This window comes from Vidua macroura, chromosome 2 (assembly GCF_024509145.1).
Source record: "Vidua macroura isolate BioBank_ID:100142 chromosome 2, ASM2450914v1, whole genome shotgun sequence".
Classification (NCBI taxonomy): domain Eukaryota; kingdom Metazoa; phylum Chordata; class Aves; order Passeriformes; family Viduidae; genus Vidua; species Vidua macroura.
Window position 1 is genome coordinate 28,071,928 of NC_071572.1, and position 18,625 is coordinate 28,090,552.

The window sequence follows — 18,625 nt, forward strand, 5'->3', positions numbered from 1 at the left end:
GGAAATAATAGTTTCCTTAAGAAAATAATTGTTTTCTTTACATTATTAAATATGTAAAGTAATTACATTAAAACTTTAATGCAATTGTGTTTAAAAGCATTTTATGATTTCCCTTTGCATGCTATCCTTTTTTGTCAGGTTTGCATCTGGAAACAAAAACCTTATTTCTTCCAGGAGACTGAAGTTGCTGAGTGACTGTGGAGAGTCAGATTTGAGCATGAAAAAACAAACCCTCTTTTGAATGCCATTGCATCTGTCTGAAATTGAAATTTGACTGAGGCGATTCACTTTGGATGTTCAGAGCATAAGAGTTTGCTCTAAAAATTCTGATTATGACTGTATATCAATTCATATTATTCCTGCATGCTGTTTCTGTTGATAGTGAAATCTATTTGTAACAAACATCATCTTGTAATCTCTATATTTTGAGGAGCAGAAGTTGAAAGGTAGGCGATACAGGGAAAAATCCTGGGCTTTCAGCGACATCTATTCAGACAAAAGTTTGTGTAAAAATTTCTTTAACAGTGTCCAGAAAATACAAACAACAAAGCAATTGGGAAAGAATATGGTTTTAAACGAGATTGCATCTGGTTTTGGTACAGTTGGATCTCTATGGACATCATGGTTTTGCTTTTTAAAACATCTGTTCTAAAATGTATGGGATGCTAAAATTAGTGATGTCACTAATAATTTCAGATTGAGTGTATATTACTGTTGAGGGCCTGTGATAATCTCTGACTTGATTTTAATGTCATTTAAAGAGATACAGAGAAGAGGGATAAAGATACAGGCTTCTTTTAGGATTGTGTTTTTTCCCACCTTCAGGTTGTGATAGTGTTGTTTTTCTGGTTCCCCAGCCTATTGTGGATGAGTTAATTATGGCATGCAAGGTTCTCTTAGTGTAGTAATCTGTATTTTAAGGAAACCTGTACAAAAGGTGTTATTGCAGATGACAAATTCAAAGGATATTCAGATGAAAACATACGTCCTATTCCTATGTTGTGAGGATCTGGAAAGATAACACTTGCCTGCTATGAAGTGCAGCTGGTCAGAGTTAAAAGTCTGTGATATTGAAGTGTCTATTTAATAGTAGATGCTCAGCAAAACCCCAGCCAAATACTTGGGATTTCTGTTGTATTTTTCAAGTGTGATTTAACAAATTTTATATTTTGTGTTGTTGTGGTTTGGGTGTTTGTTTTGTTTTTTTGTTTTTTTTTTTTTTTTTTTTTTTTTTTTTTTTTGTGTGTGTTTTTTTTTGTGTTTTTTTTTTTGTTTTTTTTGTTTTTTTTTTTTAATTAATGTAGGCGTAGTTGATTTGTATCCAAAGGATAGCTCCTGGAGTATTCCTTTGCTGTCAGTATCCCAGTCATTGCAGTATCCCTCTGTGTTCAGCATCATGTCAGAATGGGGCTTCTCTAGAAAAACTAAACAAACTTTTAAATTTCTAGGAATGTAAATATATTCAGTAGGAAAAAAAACCAACACCACATTTTTTACTCATATATGACTAATTGCCTTTTAAGGGAAGTTTGAGAAGTCTTGAAAACCTACAACAATTTTACTGTAAGACTGTGCCAAATAGTTGCAGCTTAATCTCAGAGGCTGGGGAAAGAAACAAAAAAAGCATTTGAGTTTTCTAAAAACCCTGAGTGATTAATGTTTAGTCAGATAAATGTAAATACCTCTTTAATAACAATACTGTGATTAGGGCATTAAGAAACAAATATTTTTTTTTTTTTCTAAAAGAGGCTCTTTTAGAGAGTTCTTCAACATTTCACTCAAGGCATGTTGTCCTTTTCTGGAAGCCTTCATTTTAAAGGGAATGATGTGGGAATGATTAATGACTAATGTACTTTACTCTTCATGGTACTTGCAGTTAATCCTTGCAAAAATGCTACAATAAAAATAATTTCTCTCATTATTTTATGACAAGGATGCAAAGGGGAAACAACATCTCAAAACAGATAGGTGTAGTCCTAGTTTTACTCTTCCTACGAGCCATTAAACCAGGCTACAACAATTCAGATATGCTGCTCACCTCCCTAATGCAAACTTACTATGACCTTAGTCACTGAATGAGGTTTACAATCAGTCTTTGAAAGAAGAAGTAGAACCCCTGTCTCTTCCTCTTGTAGGTGAGTGTCTTAATTGTTAGGTTACAAGTCATGCTTCTGTCTAGTCCAATGAATCATGAATTCTTCCCTTGCACAGAATTTCAGTAGATGGCAGGAAGACTGTTTATGAATGCTCTCTAATTGGATGAGTTGGAAGTTCTTTACAGAGTATGTCTTGTGTGGCTGTGAGGGGTGAGGATGTTAAATCTCTACAGTCTGAGAATTGGCACAGGACTATTATCCTGGATTAATACCTTTTGGCTTAAAAGATTTGGCAATAGACTTGAATTTTTAAAACTGGCTTTTACAGTGAAGTTCTGGATTGTGTTAGTGTTTGCTTAAATTTGGTCCATTAGGAGTCTCATGCATTTGAAAGCTGGGTTTGTGTAGTGCCTGATTCATGACCTTGCTGATGTGGAAGATTTTTTTAACCATCTGTGTTTGCAGCTTTTGGGGCCTGAACTTGATAGGCCTGTCAAGTGGTTTTGTGATGCCTGTAAGGATTTTCATTTTGAATTTAGGCTTGTTATTTTCATCATTCTGCTTGTGGATTTGGACCTACTTACCTCTATGTTTCCATCATTCTTGCCTGAATGTCAGACCAGCCTTGACTTAACCCTTAGGGCAAGGAAATCCTCTGTGAGCTAGAGTCATACTTCTGTTTCTGCTGCTGGGTAAGCCCATTATATAAACAGCTGTGTATTTGGAAGAAAAACAGTCAAACCTTATTTCCACTCTTGTACAAAAATATTAGCTCTGATCCCTTCAACCTTGGTGTAAGCTCCATGTGAGCACCAGTAGCCAAAGAGATCTTTTTTAGAATTGTGCATTCAGAATGCTTTATGAGGGCAGTCAGTATGTTGAAATGAGTTTTTGCAACATCTCTCTACACATGAGAGACTTCAGGGTTCTTCACATTTCTCTGTGTGATAGTTCCTGTGTGGTTAATTTTGCAAAATTTTTTTTTTGCTGTGGTACCCAATACGCTTCATAAAAGTTTAATGCAAGGTCATGTACTCCTACAGAACTGGGATATCAAAAACAGTGTTTCGGGAAGGATGTGAATGCCTTTTCGAGCTTCCCTTCCCTGCTGTGGACACTGGGCACACGGAAGTCATGTATTTTCTTTAGGAAGACAGTTCTTTGTGGCTTCACTGTCTTTGCAACGAGACTGGGAGGGTGGTATTTGTTGCAGCTGGCAACTCTTTTTTTTTTTTTTTTTTTTCTTCAATCAATTCCTACTTCACCAGCTAAACCCAGATGCTTCCTGCCACTGCATAACTACTTACATTATTTGTATGGATTTCTGTAGCCCAGAAAAATAATTCTTTGTAAGTATATCTCAGTCATGTTTAACTGGAGGATTCTGTACCTGTGACTGCCAGATCGTCATCATTTGTTAAAAGAAAACAAGGTGTTTTTCCATTACTGTTACCATATGTAATTCTAAAATTCTAGCCAGAGGGTAAATAACTTGAATTTAACTGTGCTCAACACTGTATCTCATTTTTACTTCATTAAATTTACTTTATCTAGTTAACACAAAATCCAGGTTATTTAAAAATTCAGTTGGATTTTATGGGTCATTTGTTCTAATATGATAAAGCTTCCCTATCTTTTCCCCAGAAGATGACAGAAGGTTTTATAGTATCACCACAGAGCCCTCCTACAGCTTATTTCTTAGTCTGTCATGGATTCTTCCCAGTTACTCGTGAATTATCAGCAGCACTCAGCACTTAAAAACAGTTCAGTAGCTTTCCCATCCCCTGAAGGCTAGAACAACTGCATTACTGAATCCTCATTTGTGTCCTCCCCACTCCTCCTTCCTGGGAATGTTTCATTTCTCCTGCCTGGAAGGTGCCTGTGACTGTAGCAGGAAGAGAGTTTTTTGTTTTGTTTCTGTAACACCTCATTGTCTCCTTGAGCTCATTGAGTAATAGTGATGGAAATGTATGTGCAAATACATATACTTTATTAGCTGCAAAAGGTAGGCAAAATACTTTACTAGCTGCTACTCAAGACCTGCAATACAGCTTACAAAATCTGTGGACACTTTAGAAGTTTTCTCTATGTATGATAATACTGCATATAGGCTACTCCCTACGACCCAAGGTAATTTGGTCCTTAGCTTGAGCCTTGTTTCTTAAACAGCAACTCTAGAATGATTTTCTGGAGATGTTTGGAGTATATTTCCTATGTTGCTTGTTTTGCAAAATCCCTTACATAACTGTTTCATGTTAACAGTGTTTATCTTGATGATGTGAAGTTGTCAAGTCTTCCTTGTCAGTGTAGCCTGGCTTCTAATTTTTTCACTTGAAACTGCATTCTGTTTCCTAGTTGAAAGTTAAAAGCAAAGTCAGTGTTCTGATAGTCTTCCTATAATCACCTAAGCCCTGACCAGTTACATCTGTTGCATCTTTTGGTCTTTGATTTTATATTGTGATTTTTCTTTCTATAAAACTTTTTCCATACAAACAGTAATAAATGAGTTTGCTTACTGAGGCATTGTAAGTTCTATTGCTTAGGTACCTTTTGTGTTTACCTCACATTATGTATGTATTTAGACACAATTATATGTGTACACAAGCACTTGCTACCTTTAATGCAGGATTCTTGAGGCACCTCTTTGGACTGGTACAGCTCTAGCCTGTAGTGGCCAGTCTTTTGTCACTCTGCAGTTTCCAATTTTTGTGGTTCAAGTCCACGGGGCTCCTTTCTTGCTCTTGTCATTTTTTCCAGTATCCCTAATAAACAAGGTGAGTGTTCTGGTTTATTTAATCTGCGTGCAGTGACAAATTATAGGTTAAATAGATAATTCTTGAGTGTTTTTTACAGTCCCGTGTAATCTCATCAGAATTCCACCCATACTCTGAAACTGTGTTCTAGACACTTATATATGAGGGTGTATATGTAACTTCCTTAGATAGCTTGTGATTAACATACTTAATATTGTCTTAAATTCCTTCTGATGATAATAGGAAAACATTTCCTTAGGTAGTGCTATATGACATTGTAATGTTTTTTCTCTTCTTATTTTCCAGCTGTATGGGGAAACTTTGTCAATATGAGGTAACGTATATAATTTTTGTACTGACTATCCTTATGTTTAATAAAATTAACTTACCTTTCCTATCAATATATATAAAGCAGGGAGAAAAACTGCAGCTCACACTGTTGTTTGGGTGGTTGCTAAGCAACTGATAACTTTTTTTTCTTAAATGCAAAATGCTCAGTCTCAAAAATGGTTGTATGTTTGCTATAGATTTCACCTGGAATTTTACTCACACTTCATCTGCTTTTCTTTGCACAAATTCATCTTCCGATTTTGGCCAGTTGGCTTGCATAGGCTTGGTTTCTGCTTTTCCCTCAGCACAGACATGACTGTATCTCAGTGACGGTGTGGGCTTAAATATTGAAGAGCAGCACATTCCCCACTGCAACCCATTACTGTATTTCTGTACCTAGAATCAGAAGTGTGCTTTGGAGAGTTTTTCCTCCTCCACAGTTAATTGGTAGAGAATCTGATGGTTTAACTGCTGAAAAGTAGAAAATCCTGCATTGTCCTCTAGAATTTTTTCCTTTAGAAATAGAATGACAATAGGTATGCAAAACATGCAGATTTTCACATTTCTGCTTGCATGTGAGTTTGTCCTGCAGGAAAATTCACTGGGAAGACACAGCTGCAAAAGAAATTGAAGAGAATATGGGGACAGCTTGTTCCCTACAGCAAAGTCATTGTGTATAGAGGACAAAATATCTTACCACGTTGTTTTGCTAGTAAAGGGTTTTGGTATTCTGTTGCCACTCCTAGCGGCACATAGTAAGGAAGGTTTGGGACAAAATGAGAATAATAATGAATTTTCTCTAGGCTCTAATGCACCCAGGACAGTTTACCCTAGGGGTCTGTTCCTATCCCAAGTGGTCCACTCTACTCCTCTTGGAGTTTCCCACGCTTGATGCAAAGAGTGATCAGCTGTCAGGCAAACAGCTGCTGGGCTGCTGTGGGTTGCAGATGGAGATATCAATTAGATTACCATGTTATCATGACCAGTCAACTACGGCAGCTTAGCAGCTGTTACATGAGTAGCTGAGCATTTCTTAACAAAGGACAAGAACCTCAGAGAGGTGTTTGAGGAGGAGAGGTGGGTGTGGGATCCAGAGTGTTTATTTCCTGATAAGCTGTCCTTACAAATTCTGCCACTACCTGCCTCTGTATTCTTATTTGAAATGTCCTTTATAAAGCTTTTGAGGGGGAAAATTTCTGAAGGACTAATGTTGGCCCTCAGCTAGTAAGATTGTCTTCATTAGGAGGAAATGCTCATGAAAATATAGATTGCAGAGTTGCCAGTCCTTGAGTTGCAGGATTTGTGAGTAAAAAACAGTAGGAACTATTTTTGAGGGGACCTCTTTAAATTCTCAGGAGTTTTCCAAATTTTCCTTGCTCACTTATAAGAGAGGAAAGACTATCTGTTCCACAGTTGTTTGCATAGTTTTTTGTAAATTTCTGTTACTTGGGGAAACATTTTCAAAATCCACCAGGATAGCTTAATACCACTTCCTTATAGTATATTCATTCAACATTAGCTTCAGGGTTTTTATTTGCCACTAGTGCAATAAATGACAACTTGATTTGAACAGATGGTTTAGGGAATGTGTGTCTTAGTGTAGGAATTTACTGAATTCTTTAGAGATGAAATGAATCTGGTCAGTAAGGTCTTTTCCTCAGTAATAGACTGAGTTTACTTTCTTAAAAAGTGAGAGTTTTACAGAGGGTTATGAAGGGAATCATTGCTTTGACTTCTAACTGTGTGGTGTGTGTGTATATATATCTGCTTAACAAAGGATCTTCTGTTTCTCTAGGTGTAATGAGTTCAGGTCTCAAGTAAAGGAGCTCTGTTTTTCACTTGAAAGAACTGTATTTTTATGTTGGATACCCATGATTCCTCTAGTATGCAAAAACTTAACTACTGTGAGATAAATAATTCCTTTTTCAGAAGGTTTCATTGAAAAAAAAATATAACACAAATGTTAGGAAAATTGCATAACCTTAATACAAGAGGTAGAATTTAAAAATACATATTCTACAGTTCTAAAAGTTTACTCAAAAGTGAACATAACTGAGACACTTAACACAATCAGATGCTAAAAAGGACCACACAGATTTGTGCAAGATACTGGCCTTTTAGACAGTATTCTATTTTCACAAGTTACCCCAACATGCTTCATCCTTGGCCTCATATCAAACGAGTAACATTATGTGAGAAGTCAGTATTGCCCATCAGACAGTCGCTGAAGATGTGTTTTCGTGCAGTTGGGATTTTTTCCCATATGTTTGGAAAAGTTCAAAGTCAAAGTGAGATACATTTGTCTAAGGGAAAAATTTTTGTCAGCATACAGTATGCAGAGACCCTCAAAGAGACATTTTGGGCCTTTGCACAGTAAAGTTACACTCAAAACCAGTAATTAGACACTTTTCTAAAGTGCAGTTAATTTTCTATGTAAAATGAATGTCATTTTTATTGGTACTGTTCTTTCCTGTGGGCTTGGTTCAGTGTCTGCCAAATCTGATGGATTGCAATGGAAATTAGACCATCCTCTTTAATTTGTTCTAATTGTGTTTTCGAAATAATACTAACTCAAGGTGCTTTGAGGATGCTGTTTTAATATGATGGGGGTGCAGCGAAGCAATTATAGCATAGGTGTGTATTATTTTTTTCTTTTCTTGCCAACAGGTCTCTTCAAGAAAATGGGGATCAGAAGGTGGAAAGTAGAATAGAGGAGGTTAGTTTGCTAATAGTTGTAATCTGTTTTATTTTGAGGATTTCATTTCACTAATTTCATATTGAAGTCGTATATTTCGTTTTATCTCATTACTCTTGATTCTGCTAAAACCAAAGCATTTGATTTGTGTCTATACATAAGTTTTTGAACTGTTCTTCGCTGTAGTGGAGTTTCTAACATTGATCTGTGATTCCACTTTATTTTCATTAAAACCTTTCTTAAAAGTGATAGGTTGCTGATACATTTGCTGCAGAGACTATGGTAGAATCCTCTCAAGAATTATTTTATTTGTTACTGAAAGGATGTACACAAATTCTTTCCTCTGACTGCCTTACAAAATGTGAAGTATATACAAGATACATTATAAATTTGAAGGTGCCCAAAATTGCTTTGCTTTGTTCTTAACTAATGAACAAATATCGCAGTGTTTTTGGCTGGGGAGGGTCTGCAGTGCCAAGGCGTTAAGCACAAGTCCTAGCAATTTCTGGAGTAGACATGGGGACTGAACTTACTAGTGGTTCTAGGCTGCTGTACCCAATACCTCTGAATTTCCATTTCAACCTCAGTTTGTTGTGAAATGTTGAGAATGTGTGCAACAGATCTTTCTCCAAATGTTTCAGCCTTCCAGTCTAATAACAATAAAACAAAGTATTAAATAGATAGAGAAGTCCTTGAGGTTGATACCCCTTACCCTTGTGTGGGTGTGTGTTCCTGTACTAGTAGGCTGGTCTGCCTAGTGTCTTGTATTCCAGCAGGTTTATATAGCAGTTGTTCCTCTGGACACAGTGAGCAGCCTACTGAAATTGCTTAAAATCAATGGAGTGCCTGTATTCTTAGTTTGCCTTTTGCATTCCTCTCTCTTGTTTTTTGGTTGGTTTGTTTGTCTTTTTTTAGAAAAAAATCTGGTAAGTGTTGCAACAAGCATTGTGAAAAATCCAGTTGTTTAAGAATGGTAAAATATTTGAAATTCAATGTGTAGATCAGAGTTACTGTAAGGTCTGAGAAGTTGGGCATTTCTGGATCTTATTTTTAAAGTTGTACTTGTATAATGTCTTAGACCATCAGAATAACTGTTTCAAGAGCTATTTGCTGTTCCACAGAGCTAAATATTTAATTAATATAAATGACAATGCCATATTATGTCATCTTAATGTGAATTTGCAGCTTTATTAAGTTTATGAAGTTACTGAATTATCTAGCTCTAACAAGAAGTATTTGTATTAAACAAATTAATGGTGGTTGCTGATGTGCTGCCATTTAGTACCAGTTAGAGCATCTGACAGTTTTCAACTTACGTATAGTCCAAGAGGGTAAATTTTGTGACAAGGCTTTAATAGCTTAAAAACAAGAGTTCAGGGACTCCTGTTGAAATTCAGCAGGACTGTTAGAAATTTGGGTTCTGTGATAAAGAAATTGAAACTGATGCCAGCTTAAGTGATTTTTCTAAAGCTATGAAAATGCAAGTAGAAGTCCTGGTAGGTGAACTGTATTTTCTAACAAATTTCCTTTCAGTATTTTCTTAAGCTTAAATATACCCTCAAATCATGATGTAGAACATATTTAGGTATTTGAACATGATGTATCTTTAAATTTGCATAGCATGTTCTGAGAGAATTACAGCCATTTCATTGGAGCTAATGCCCCTCTCTCTGTGTCTGTATCCTCTGTATGCTTATCTGTTGTCCATTTAAATAGTTGATGTTTAAATTACTGTCCCATTGTTCTGTTGCTGGATATTGATTACCTTTGACAACCTCAGACAAGTCACTTATGACTTCACTTTGTCAAATAGGAATCATAACATTGGATGTCCGTATCAAGACTATGGTACTCATAGCCTTGATGTTCAGTGGTAAGTTAAGGGATTTCATTTCACACTTTGCTAGGTGATTTGATTTTTGGTGGAAAAGGTTCAAGGTTTTTTTTATGTAAAGGAAGCTTTAAAATGTAAGTTTCTTGGAGTGTCTTCAGTAAAGATCTGCATAGGAGACTGTTTGCCATGACTTTTGCTCTAAGGCAACCTCCTATGTGTGTGTTTTGTGATGTGAATCCTGTTTTATTCTTCTAAGATTAAATGTTTTTCCTTTATTTTAGGCTGTTGCACCTCTAAGGGAGAAAATCAAAGATCTAGAAAAAAGGTATGTCATCTGCTGGATTTGGGAAGCAGCTCAAAGGCAGTTTCTTTTCTGTAGCAATCAGTTCTGTAGATGTAGGCTTGAAATAAGTTTTTGTATATGCCTTCAGCACCTTTGATTTGTTGTCATATATAAGTGAGGACCGGACATTGAATGCTGAGACACTAATGGTTAAGGTATTCTGGCTGATTGATCCTACTAAATCAAGCTGAGAGTGCTGGACTCCATAAAATTCAAATCCCATGGAGGTATTTGCTATTTGGAGTCCAGCTGATGAATGGATTACCATGGTTTATGTCTGCTAAGACATACTGGTTTCATCTTCAAGAGGCTTAAAATATGTTTTCCACAATCTTCCCATACTTGTGATTGGTTACTCTGCTTCAGCTACTGTACAGTGATTTACTTGTGCATCTTAGCCTGTGTGTGTGCGCTTTGGATGAGCCTGGCTGACCTGCTTCTCTCAGGATTTGTAAGGGAATGTGTTACCCCTCACTCTGCCTGTTTGCCTTTGTGTCACATCAGTTCTCTGATCTGAGTGTCCTCATGGACAGATGATTTCATCACAAAATGAGGTCTGGTGTGGCAGTGGGAGCTGTCAACTCTGACAAGGACATGCTGCTTTTGCCAGTGGTACTGTTTTGCAGGTGACCCTGCACACGTTGTTGGTGTCCCAGGCAAAGCAGAGAGTGCTGCATTGCAAAAGGCCAAGTCTGGACTGTCCAAGCAGTATTAGTAAGCCCTTGTGGGGTATTGTGCACTAGTGGCTGTGTGCTCTTCCTTTGGAGAGGGGACAGAATACCATTGGTGCTGGACAGAGGTATGCTTGACACCTGCAGTACTTGGCTGTTGAGAGTTTTGTCTTGTCAGTGAGCAGCTGCCCCTCCTCCTCCCACCCCTCCTGGGCTGTAAGGAAAAAAAAAAAAAAAAAAAAAAAGGAGAAAAAATTTCAGTTCTGTTTTTTTACAATTGATTTGAAAGGTTCAGTGACCTGCCACATGCAATTTACTTCAGTGAGAATACTGAACTGGTTACTCATCTCTTACTGTGCACATGAACTTCATAGGTTGAACTAGGTGTATATTGGCAACGTGAAACAAATTGTAGGTTGTGTCACCACCTTGCCAATTACAATATTAAATTGCTTTATTTATTTAATCTTTGTTGTTAGTCCAGTAAACCTTCAGTTTCAGTTGTGGGTAATCCAGGTATTTTCTTCTGCCATCCACAGAAGACCTTTGTGGGAGGGTATCCTGATTGGCTCTTTTTTATTTGATAATTGTATTTTTTTCAAATGAGCAATGAATTGCTGAGTAGAACCATTAAGTTAAAATTTCGCCCACAAGCCATATATGTGTATTGATAAGTATTGTTTCAGACCTCTAGGAAAAAGGAGACAGAATCAGTCTTTTTTTTACCTCTCTATGAACCAATCTTGAAATTATACTTTCACAAAAGGGGAGCTCTTATTATTGTGTTTTTATTATTTTTCAAATAATGTAGCCATTTACCTCTCGTGGTTCAGCTGAATGTGGGTTTAATTAATATTTTTTAAATTTTATATCTGTGTGAAGTGGCAGTAAATAACTACTTGCTGTCAGATGCCTGAAAGCTGATCCTGTTTGCAAAGCTTATTCTAGTGTCAATGTTTTCGTACTTCATAAGCTGCTAAAACCTGAAAGCAAGCCATCTTCATGCTTTTGAGAAGCAGGAAAGACAAGAATTCCTTAATGCTAGTCTTATGACAAGAAATTGTTTAACTGAAGCTAGAGATGTCAAGTTTTTTTAAGAATTTGCACAGCAAAAGCATTGCCATGTAGTCATCAAAGCAGGCATTAAGTCAAGATAAACTCCATTTTGTTGCCAAAAGGTCATCATTTGGCTGCCAGACTCTATCCCACTGCCTCTAAACAGCTACTGGTGTAGTAGAAGGAGCAGAAGTGGTTGTTAGGTCCCTTTGGCAGCAATATGACCCCAGGCTGGATTACTGCAACCTTAAAATAGTGGTCTTTGGAATGGAGGAGAGAGACTTGCCTTGCATCTAGTTATTTGGCACTTAAACTTACTTTGAACTTCATAAATCTCTTGTTATGAGTGAATTTTCTTCCCTGCCTCAGAAAGGATGTGTATTACACATCTGCATTGTGCTTGTGTGCTTTCATTGCTTCAGCATAAATCAAAGAAGTTTTTTGTGACCCGTATAGTGACGTAAGGCAAGGGTAGGTAGCTTGTTTTTCAGTCTCCCTGTGTGGCTAACATTGGAAGATTCCATTGCCATATTTCCTCTATCCAAGAAACTGAAAGCAGCTTTCATGCTGTGATGAAAACTGGATAAAGTACTGAAGCATCTGTGCTCTGGTGCTGAGGAATTCCTGTTCAGCCAGTACTGCAGGATAGAAGCGGGGTGGGGGGGGGGATACTTCAAGATCACAGTTGAGGGTCAGTTCAATCAGTGGCTGTTGGTGAGTAGAAGAAAATGTAACTCTTGGCATTTTTGGCTCCTGCATGCTACACCAGGCTATCTCTAGCCTGTGGACATACTGGAGGAGAAAAGTTTAATTTTTGTGCGGTGTCACGCTGATATTTAGTTAAGGAAGACCTGAGCTATGAAATTGCCAAGACTATGAGGCTAATTACTGAAATAAATAAATAAAATTCACACCTCCTTTCAGAGGACTTTGTTGGCAGAATGCATGCCAGGGAGAGAAGTTCTTCTAAGGTTTGAAGCATGAAGAGCTTGAGAGAGCACTTAAGATTCTTATGTCGCATAATTTTATTTTATGGTTTCTTTGGTTTGATTAAGTTCTTGTAAAGAAGATGCAAAAATTAAATTACTAGCTTGAAGGCCATCAAATAAATGGCAGTCTAGCATGTCTAAGAAAATTAAGATTAGTTTTCATACTGAATAAACTCTCTTGTAGAAATAGTTGAAATATCTTAAAATGTGTTTTTTCAACATCCTGATTGTAAACTTTATATTGGTTTTGTAAAACTTTAAAGCAAATTAAAACTTTATGTTGTAAGTTTCACATTGAAACTTCAAGGAGAAGTGTTTGAAGTCAATGCGGTAAGCCAACAAAATTTGCTTTGTGTTCCACAGCTTTTAAGAGGGTTGTTTGCCTTTTCAAACTTTAAAAAGAAGGTGTCCAGTCACTGCTCATGTTTTATTGTTTTATTCTCTTGTGATGTCACGCCTGACATTAGTTCTGTTCTCAAAAGATAAAAGTCAAGTGATTCATTATATAAAAACAGGAAGAAATTTTAAAAGCACTCTTTGCAGATGAATTTTGATATTTCACTATGCATAAGCATTTTCTTGTCTTGACCCAGATTCTTTTTTAGAATAAAGGACTAAATATACTCTTAGGAGAAGGTTTTCAGAGTAGTTTCTCAAGTATCAAAGACAGGTATGTGAAAGAAACCAGGCTGAAACTTACTTAGTTTTTCTTCTTTGTTTTGAAATGTTCTGTAGTTTCACCCAGAAATATCCACCAGTGAAATTTTTATCAGAAAAGGATCGTAAAAGAATCCTGGTAAGTTTGTGTTTACTCAGAAGTTGTTTTGGGGAAATAACAAAAAATTCTGTGGAATGTAATCTGTTTTGTCAGATTAAGGACATGAGAAGGGATGAAGGGAATTACCTTGGATGTCTTATGTATTGTACAGGTCTTAGGGGGCTGCTTCACTTAGTTGTGTTGATGTTCTCAAATTCAGCATATGAACAATACATGTGGACTCTGCTTTTGAAGTTTGACTTTCCAACTAAACTGCTCTTCCGTGTGACTTCTCAGGATCACATTGCCAAAGAGTCTTTGTGTGTGCTTCCAGATGGCTTAAACTTTCAAAGACTGGAGAAATTTTTAAGCACATCTTAACAGGAACCTTGTGTGATCAAATTGGACAAAATCTAGTCATAAGGCTAGAAAAGAAGTTGCTCTGCAGGGAGTGCTCATCTCCCTGTATCTTCCCCATGGTTTCTGTTATTTTGAAGCATCATAAGCAGTTGAAGGTGGAAGAGGATGGCAGGTTAAGTCAGGACAAGTAGTTGTGCAGGACATTCTTAAACTTAGTGAATTGTGCTGGAAATCAGCTTTCCAGTTTTGTCTGCAAACACTTTTGAAGTTGTCTGTGACCTAGATTTTTCCTTGTTTCTGTTTGTTTGGGAAGTGGAGGGGGGGAAGTTGTCCCCATATTTTGAAGGCAGAGAAAGTATAGCTACTTGCAATGTGTAAAATAGAGTATGAACTTCTGCTTCTGTCGTAATGAAGGTAAAGTCTACAACAAAACCCTGCTAACGTGCCTAACTTAGCTGGTGCTTTGATTTGGCTTCAAAATCTTGAAGAACAAAACTGAAAATATGCAGAAAAAATTATTTTACTGCATTGTTAGGCAATAATCTTCATTGCTATTGCAAAATTTCACAAAGTGTTACCAAATTAGTTTAGTTCTGCGACGGTGTTCTGTCATTTTTATGACAATCTGAAGAAGGGAGACCTGTAGCCTCCCAGTGCCCCTGTTGATTACAGAAAATAAACTGAGGAAAATAGAGGTTTAATTTTGAAAATTCTTAAATTTTGTACTTTGTATCGATGTAAGGGTAAAGTAACCTTAATGACATGTTTTCTGTGTAAGTGAGAATGTACTTCCGACAAAAGTGTCAGTGAAAACTGTTAACAGGCTGTGGAGCTCTTAATATTCACTTCCAGACTTTGCCACTGAAAAATACTGGATATTTTGTTGAAATTTCTTGCTTCAACAGAGATGGCAAGTAGTTGGAGTAGGAGTGTTTATGGCTGACCTGGAGGTGAATAATTTTTGGTTCCCTATGTATTTTGTACAGTTTAAATGACTACAGAGAAAGCCGGCCAAAAAGTGGCAGGTTCCGACTGGTTTTCTGCCAACTCAGGTGGGCATTCATCGGCCTCCTGCCCATGTGGGCAGTTCCCTTCTGTTACAGTGTAACTGTCGTAATCCTGGGGGAAATAATACATGATAAAGCGTTGCATGATGCTTCAAAATTCTCAAAAATTAGCCAGCCAAGTGAATTTTGCTAGATCATGTATTTTTGCTTTGTATTTGTTAATACTACAGATTTTTTCTAGAATGCATTCTTAATTTGATTTAACTTTTTTTTTTATTCTGACTGCAGTCTCCAGCTCCAGCCTGGAGATCCCCACAGCACTGTCCTGACAAGACAGCAGTTCTAGCAGTTTTTTTTTTTTAAACAGCATCTCTCTAGAGATGATTTCTAGTAGTAGTGGTATCTCAGCTGAGACCAGATATCCTGTCACTTCCATTGAAAAGAGATCTTCACCTTGTGTGTGATTTATCTATTTCCTGAATTCTCTGAAGTGACTAGGCCATAGGCTTTCATATGCAAGAGAAGGAATTCTATTATGTGGAAGATAGTGTTGCCATTGGTTCAATATATTGGCTTTTTTTTTTGAATTGACTATAGTAGAGTGATAAAAGCAGAAAACAAAAAGATAAATATAATTTCCTTATGGGGCATAAGATGTTTTGAATCTGTTTGCAGACAGCAGAAATGTGTAATAAATAGACAAACCTGTAAGTGCCTCTAGTGAAGATAATGATCTGTAATATTTGTGCCTTTTAGTAGGTGCTGAAGTTACCAAGCATACGTGCACTACTAAGTAATTAAATATTTTCATTAATGTTGTCTTAATAAAGAATTCCTTTTTAAGACCCAAGTGCTGGTGCTCCAGTTCTGATATGGATATGATTCATGTACAACTTACAATTATGTAGATTAATATGTCATTGTGTTTTGCAGGAAGTAATATTTAGAAGTGATGCTTGTATGAGTAATTACAGGAAAGTTGTACAAAGAACTTCAGTGATAAATCATCATTTCTTGTTTTTAATGTTGCGTCAAGTAATGTTAAAAAACATAATTTACATAGTTGTTTTTTTTATTTTTTCCAGGGGAAATTCAACTCCTTTTTCAATAATTTCTTATGTTTTTTGTCTAATACCCATGGAAGTGATATGTTAATAAAGCCAACTTAGATTCATCATAAAAATGACTTGTAGGTTTAAGGTAATTGGAAACTTCTTTCCGGACAGAATTGGTTTGTGCTTTTTTTTACCTTTTTTGTGCTTTTTTTCTTCTTATTGTGTATGTGCCTTTTCCTGGTTTTTTTATACTTTTTTGCCTTTTTTGGTTGGCTTTGTGATTTTTTTTTTTTTTTTCAAAAGGGGTGCTGGGAAGAAGACACTCCCTTTTACTACGCCGGAGACATATATTGTAAGAATTGAGTTTATCTTCTCTAGAATCTTGAAAATAGAAGTAGCAGCAGGAGATTTCCTTGGGTCTCAGTTGAAGGAGTAGGTTCAGGTCTTCCACAGCAAAGTCTTGCCCAGGTCACCACAGAAAAGCCAAAACGTTGGAACATACAGCAAGGTTTCAGCTTGCTTACGAGTCAGGATAAACTCATGGCATTAGGTTTGCCATGAGTGGGTTTGGTTTTTTCCCTTTGGAAGGTGGTGACATGGTAAAGGGCTGTTCTCCCTCAGTTACTGGTCTTCTGTCCTCATTCTCAGCATTCTGCCAGAAACCTGCTCTTCCCTCCTCTCTGTTGCAGCATAACGTGAGCCTTGAGAGTCTTTCTTTTATTCCAGAGGGGATTTCTTCTAAATCCTGTTTCTCCTTCAGGTTTGTCAGGGAACTGAATACGATATTGAATCTGCCACAAGGAAGCCCTGACAAACTCAGAAGAACACTAAATAGACCAACTAAATGATTCTTTCATTAACTGCTATTTACAATTGTTTTGACACACTGGTGCCCCTGAGTTTTTAATAAGAAAAGAAAGAATGAGAATATAAGAAGTGGACATGAAAGTTTTTGCAAAAGAAAACAGATGTCATTTTTGTATGGGGTTTTTTGTTTTCAATCTTTGGAGGTTTTCCTTTGCTTTTTTTCTAGTTAAAAAAAAATCTGCTGATCTTGCTTTTTAAAACGATGGATGGCAGGGTAGTGGAGAGGAGAAATGTTTAGTCTTTGATTAACCCAAAGTAAAAGAACTTCAGGCATCTCATCCTTTTCCACACAGCACTTTCTCATTTTAGTACACTATCAGTTCATTAGATTCCTGCTTGATTCCACCTTGTCCTTTCATTGTTTAGTTGGTTGTCACTACAGCTGAAGAATGGACATAACAGCTAAATCGCTTTGAAAATGTGGATTTGACCATGCAGATGTAGCTGATACTGCACATGTCTTTTACAATTCCACTTTTTGAGCGTTGTGATCTGTCATGTCTTGGTTTTTGAAAACAGTTTATGAAATGCAGAGAAGATAATTGCTTCTGTAGATAGGTGTGGGTGTGTCACACAACTTGCAGTTCTGCTTATTGTGCCGACTGCTTCAGTATTGAATAAGTGATTTTTGTTTGCTTGTTTACTATTAATCTGTGGTACAAATAGGGAAAATTAATAAATTTTCTTGTTTCTTCAATGAAACAGGAGTACAGGGTTTTAAATATTTTATTTGTGCTTGTTTCTTTGCAGCAGAACATCAAGAGTTTCAAGACAGGCAACTACTGCATGTGAGAGCTAATGGTATAGAATAGCAATAGGTTCTTTCAGTTGTAAGGGACCTGCAAAGATCATCTAATCCAACTGACTGACCTCCTCAGGCCAGGATGATGTATTCTATGGATGCATCAAGACACAGAAAGAATGATTTTGGTTTTAGCAGATATTTCAAATGAAAGGTCTTCATAGAGTTCCCTTCCTCCTTTCTGAGTGAAAACTTACAGTACTTACTTAGGACACCCAGCATGTCTTCCATGTAAACCAGACAGAAGCTGGATTTGACATGTCTGATAAATCTGATGTGAAAATAACTTGGCATTCTGTAATACCTTTTTCTTCTGAAAAACGGGATTTGCAGAAATTTCACCTATTACCCTTCTGCACCTTTTTAGACTTTGCTGTTACAAAAAAGAGCACAATCCAATTTGAAGGAAAAAAAGGAAAATAATGTAATCTGAAAAAGAGATTTTGTTGATGTGAATAGGTAGCTGACCTTCTAGCCTGACAGTGATGAAACATATCAAGTATGTCTCAAAATTTTAAAGTCTGTAAATCTTGGAAAAAAATATACATGGAAATGGAGTTGTTTCCCCTGAAGTAAGCAAAGATCTGAAACCTACTGTTCTGTCTTCATGTTTGTAGACTTTGTGTAGTGTTTCTGTAAAAAGAAAAAGAAATTTATACCAACTGTCCTAACGCAGATAACTGGAGGAGCAGGGTTTGTGGGTTCTCATCTTACTGACAAACTAATGATGGATGGCCATGAGGTTACAGTTGTGGACAACTTCTTTACGGGCAGGAAAAGAAATGTGGAGCACTGGATTGGTCATGAGAACTTCGAACTGATAAATCATGATGTCGTTGAGCCCCTGTACATTGAAGGTAGGTAATGTCTGCTTTGGTATTTGCACTTTTTTGTGCCTTTCCCTTCTAAGCGTGTGTGTCTGTAAAGAAATGGAATTCATGTACAGAGTTCTGGGTTGATCTATCTAATATGTGTATGCGTTGTCTATTATTAGCCTGTTTTCTGTGACC

The 18,625-nt window shown here is 36.8% G+C and overlaps 1 protein-coding gene across 1 annotated transcript in view; it reads left to right on the forward strand.

Annotated features, from left to right (window-relative positions):
• UXS1 (UDP-glucuronate decarboxylase 1) overlaps positions 1-18,625 on the forward strand; it is a 56,230-nt gene that overhangs the window by 7,080 nt on the left and 30,525 nt on the right. The window contains exons 2-6 of the mRNA XM_053971707.1: positions 5,156-5,183; positions 7,847-7,895; positions 9,990-10,033; positions 13,503-13,563; positions 18,292-18,472. Of these exons, the coding sequence (XP_053827682.1) occupies positions 5,156-5,183; positions 7,847-7,895; positions 9,990-10,033; positions 13,503-13,563; positions 18,292-18,472 (363 nt within the window). The remainder of the gene's footprint in view (positions 1-5,155; positions 5,184-7,846; positions 7,896-9,989; positions 10,034-13,502; positions 13,564-18,291; positions 18,473-18,625) is intronic.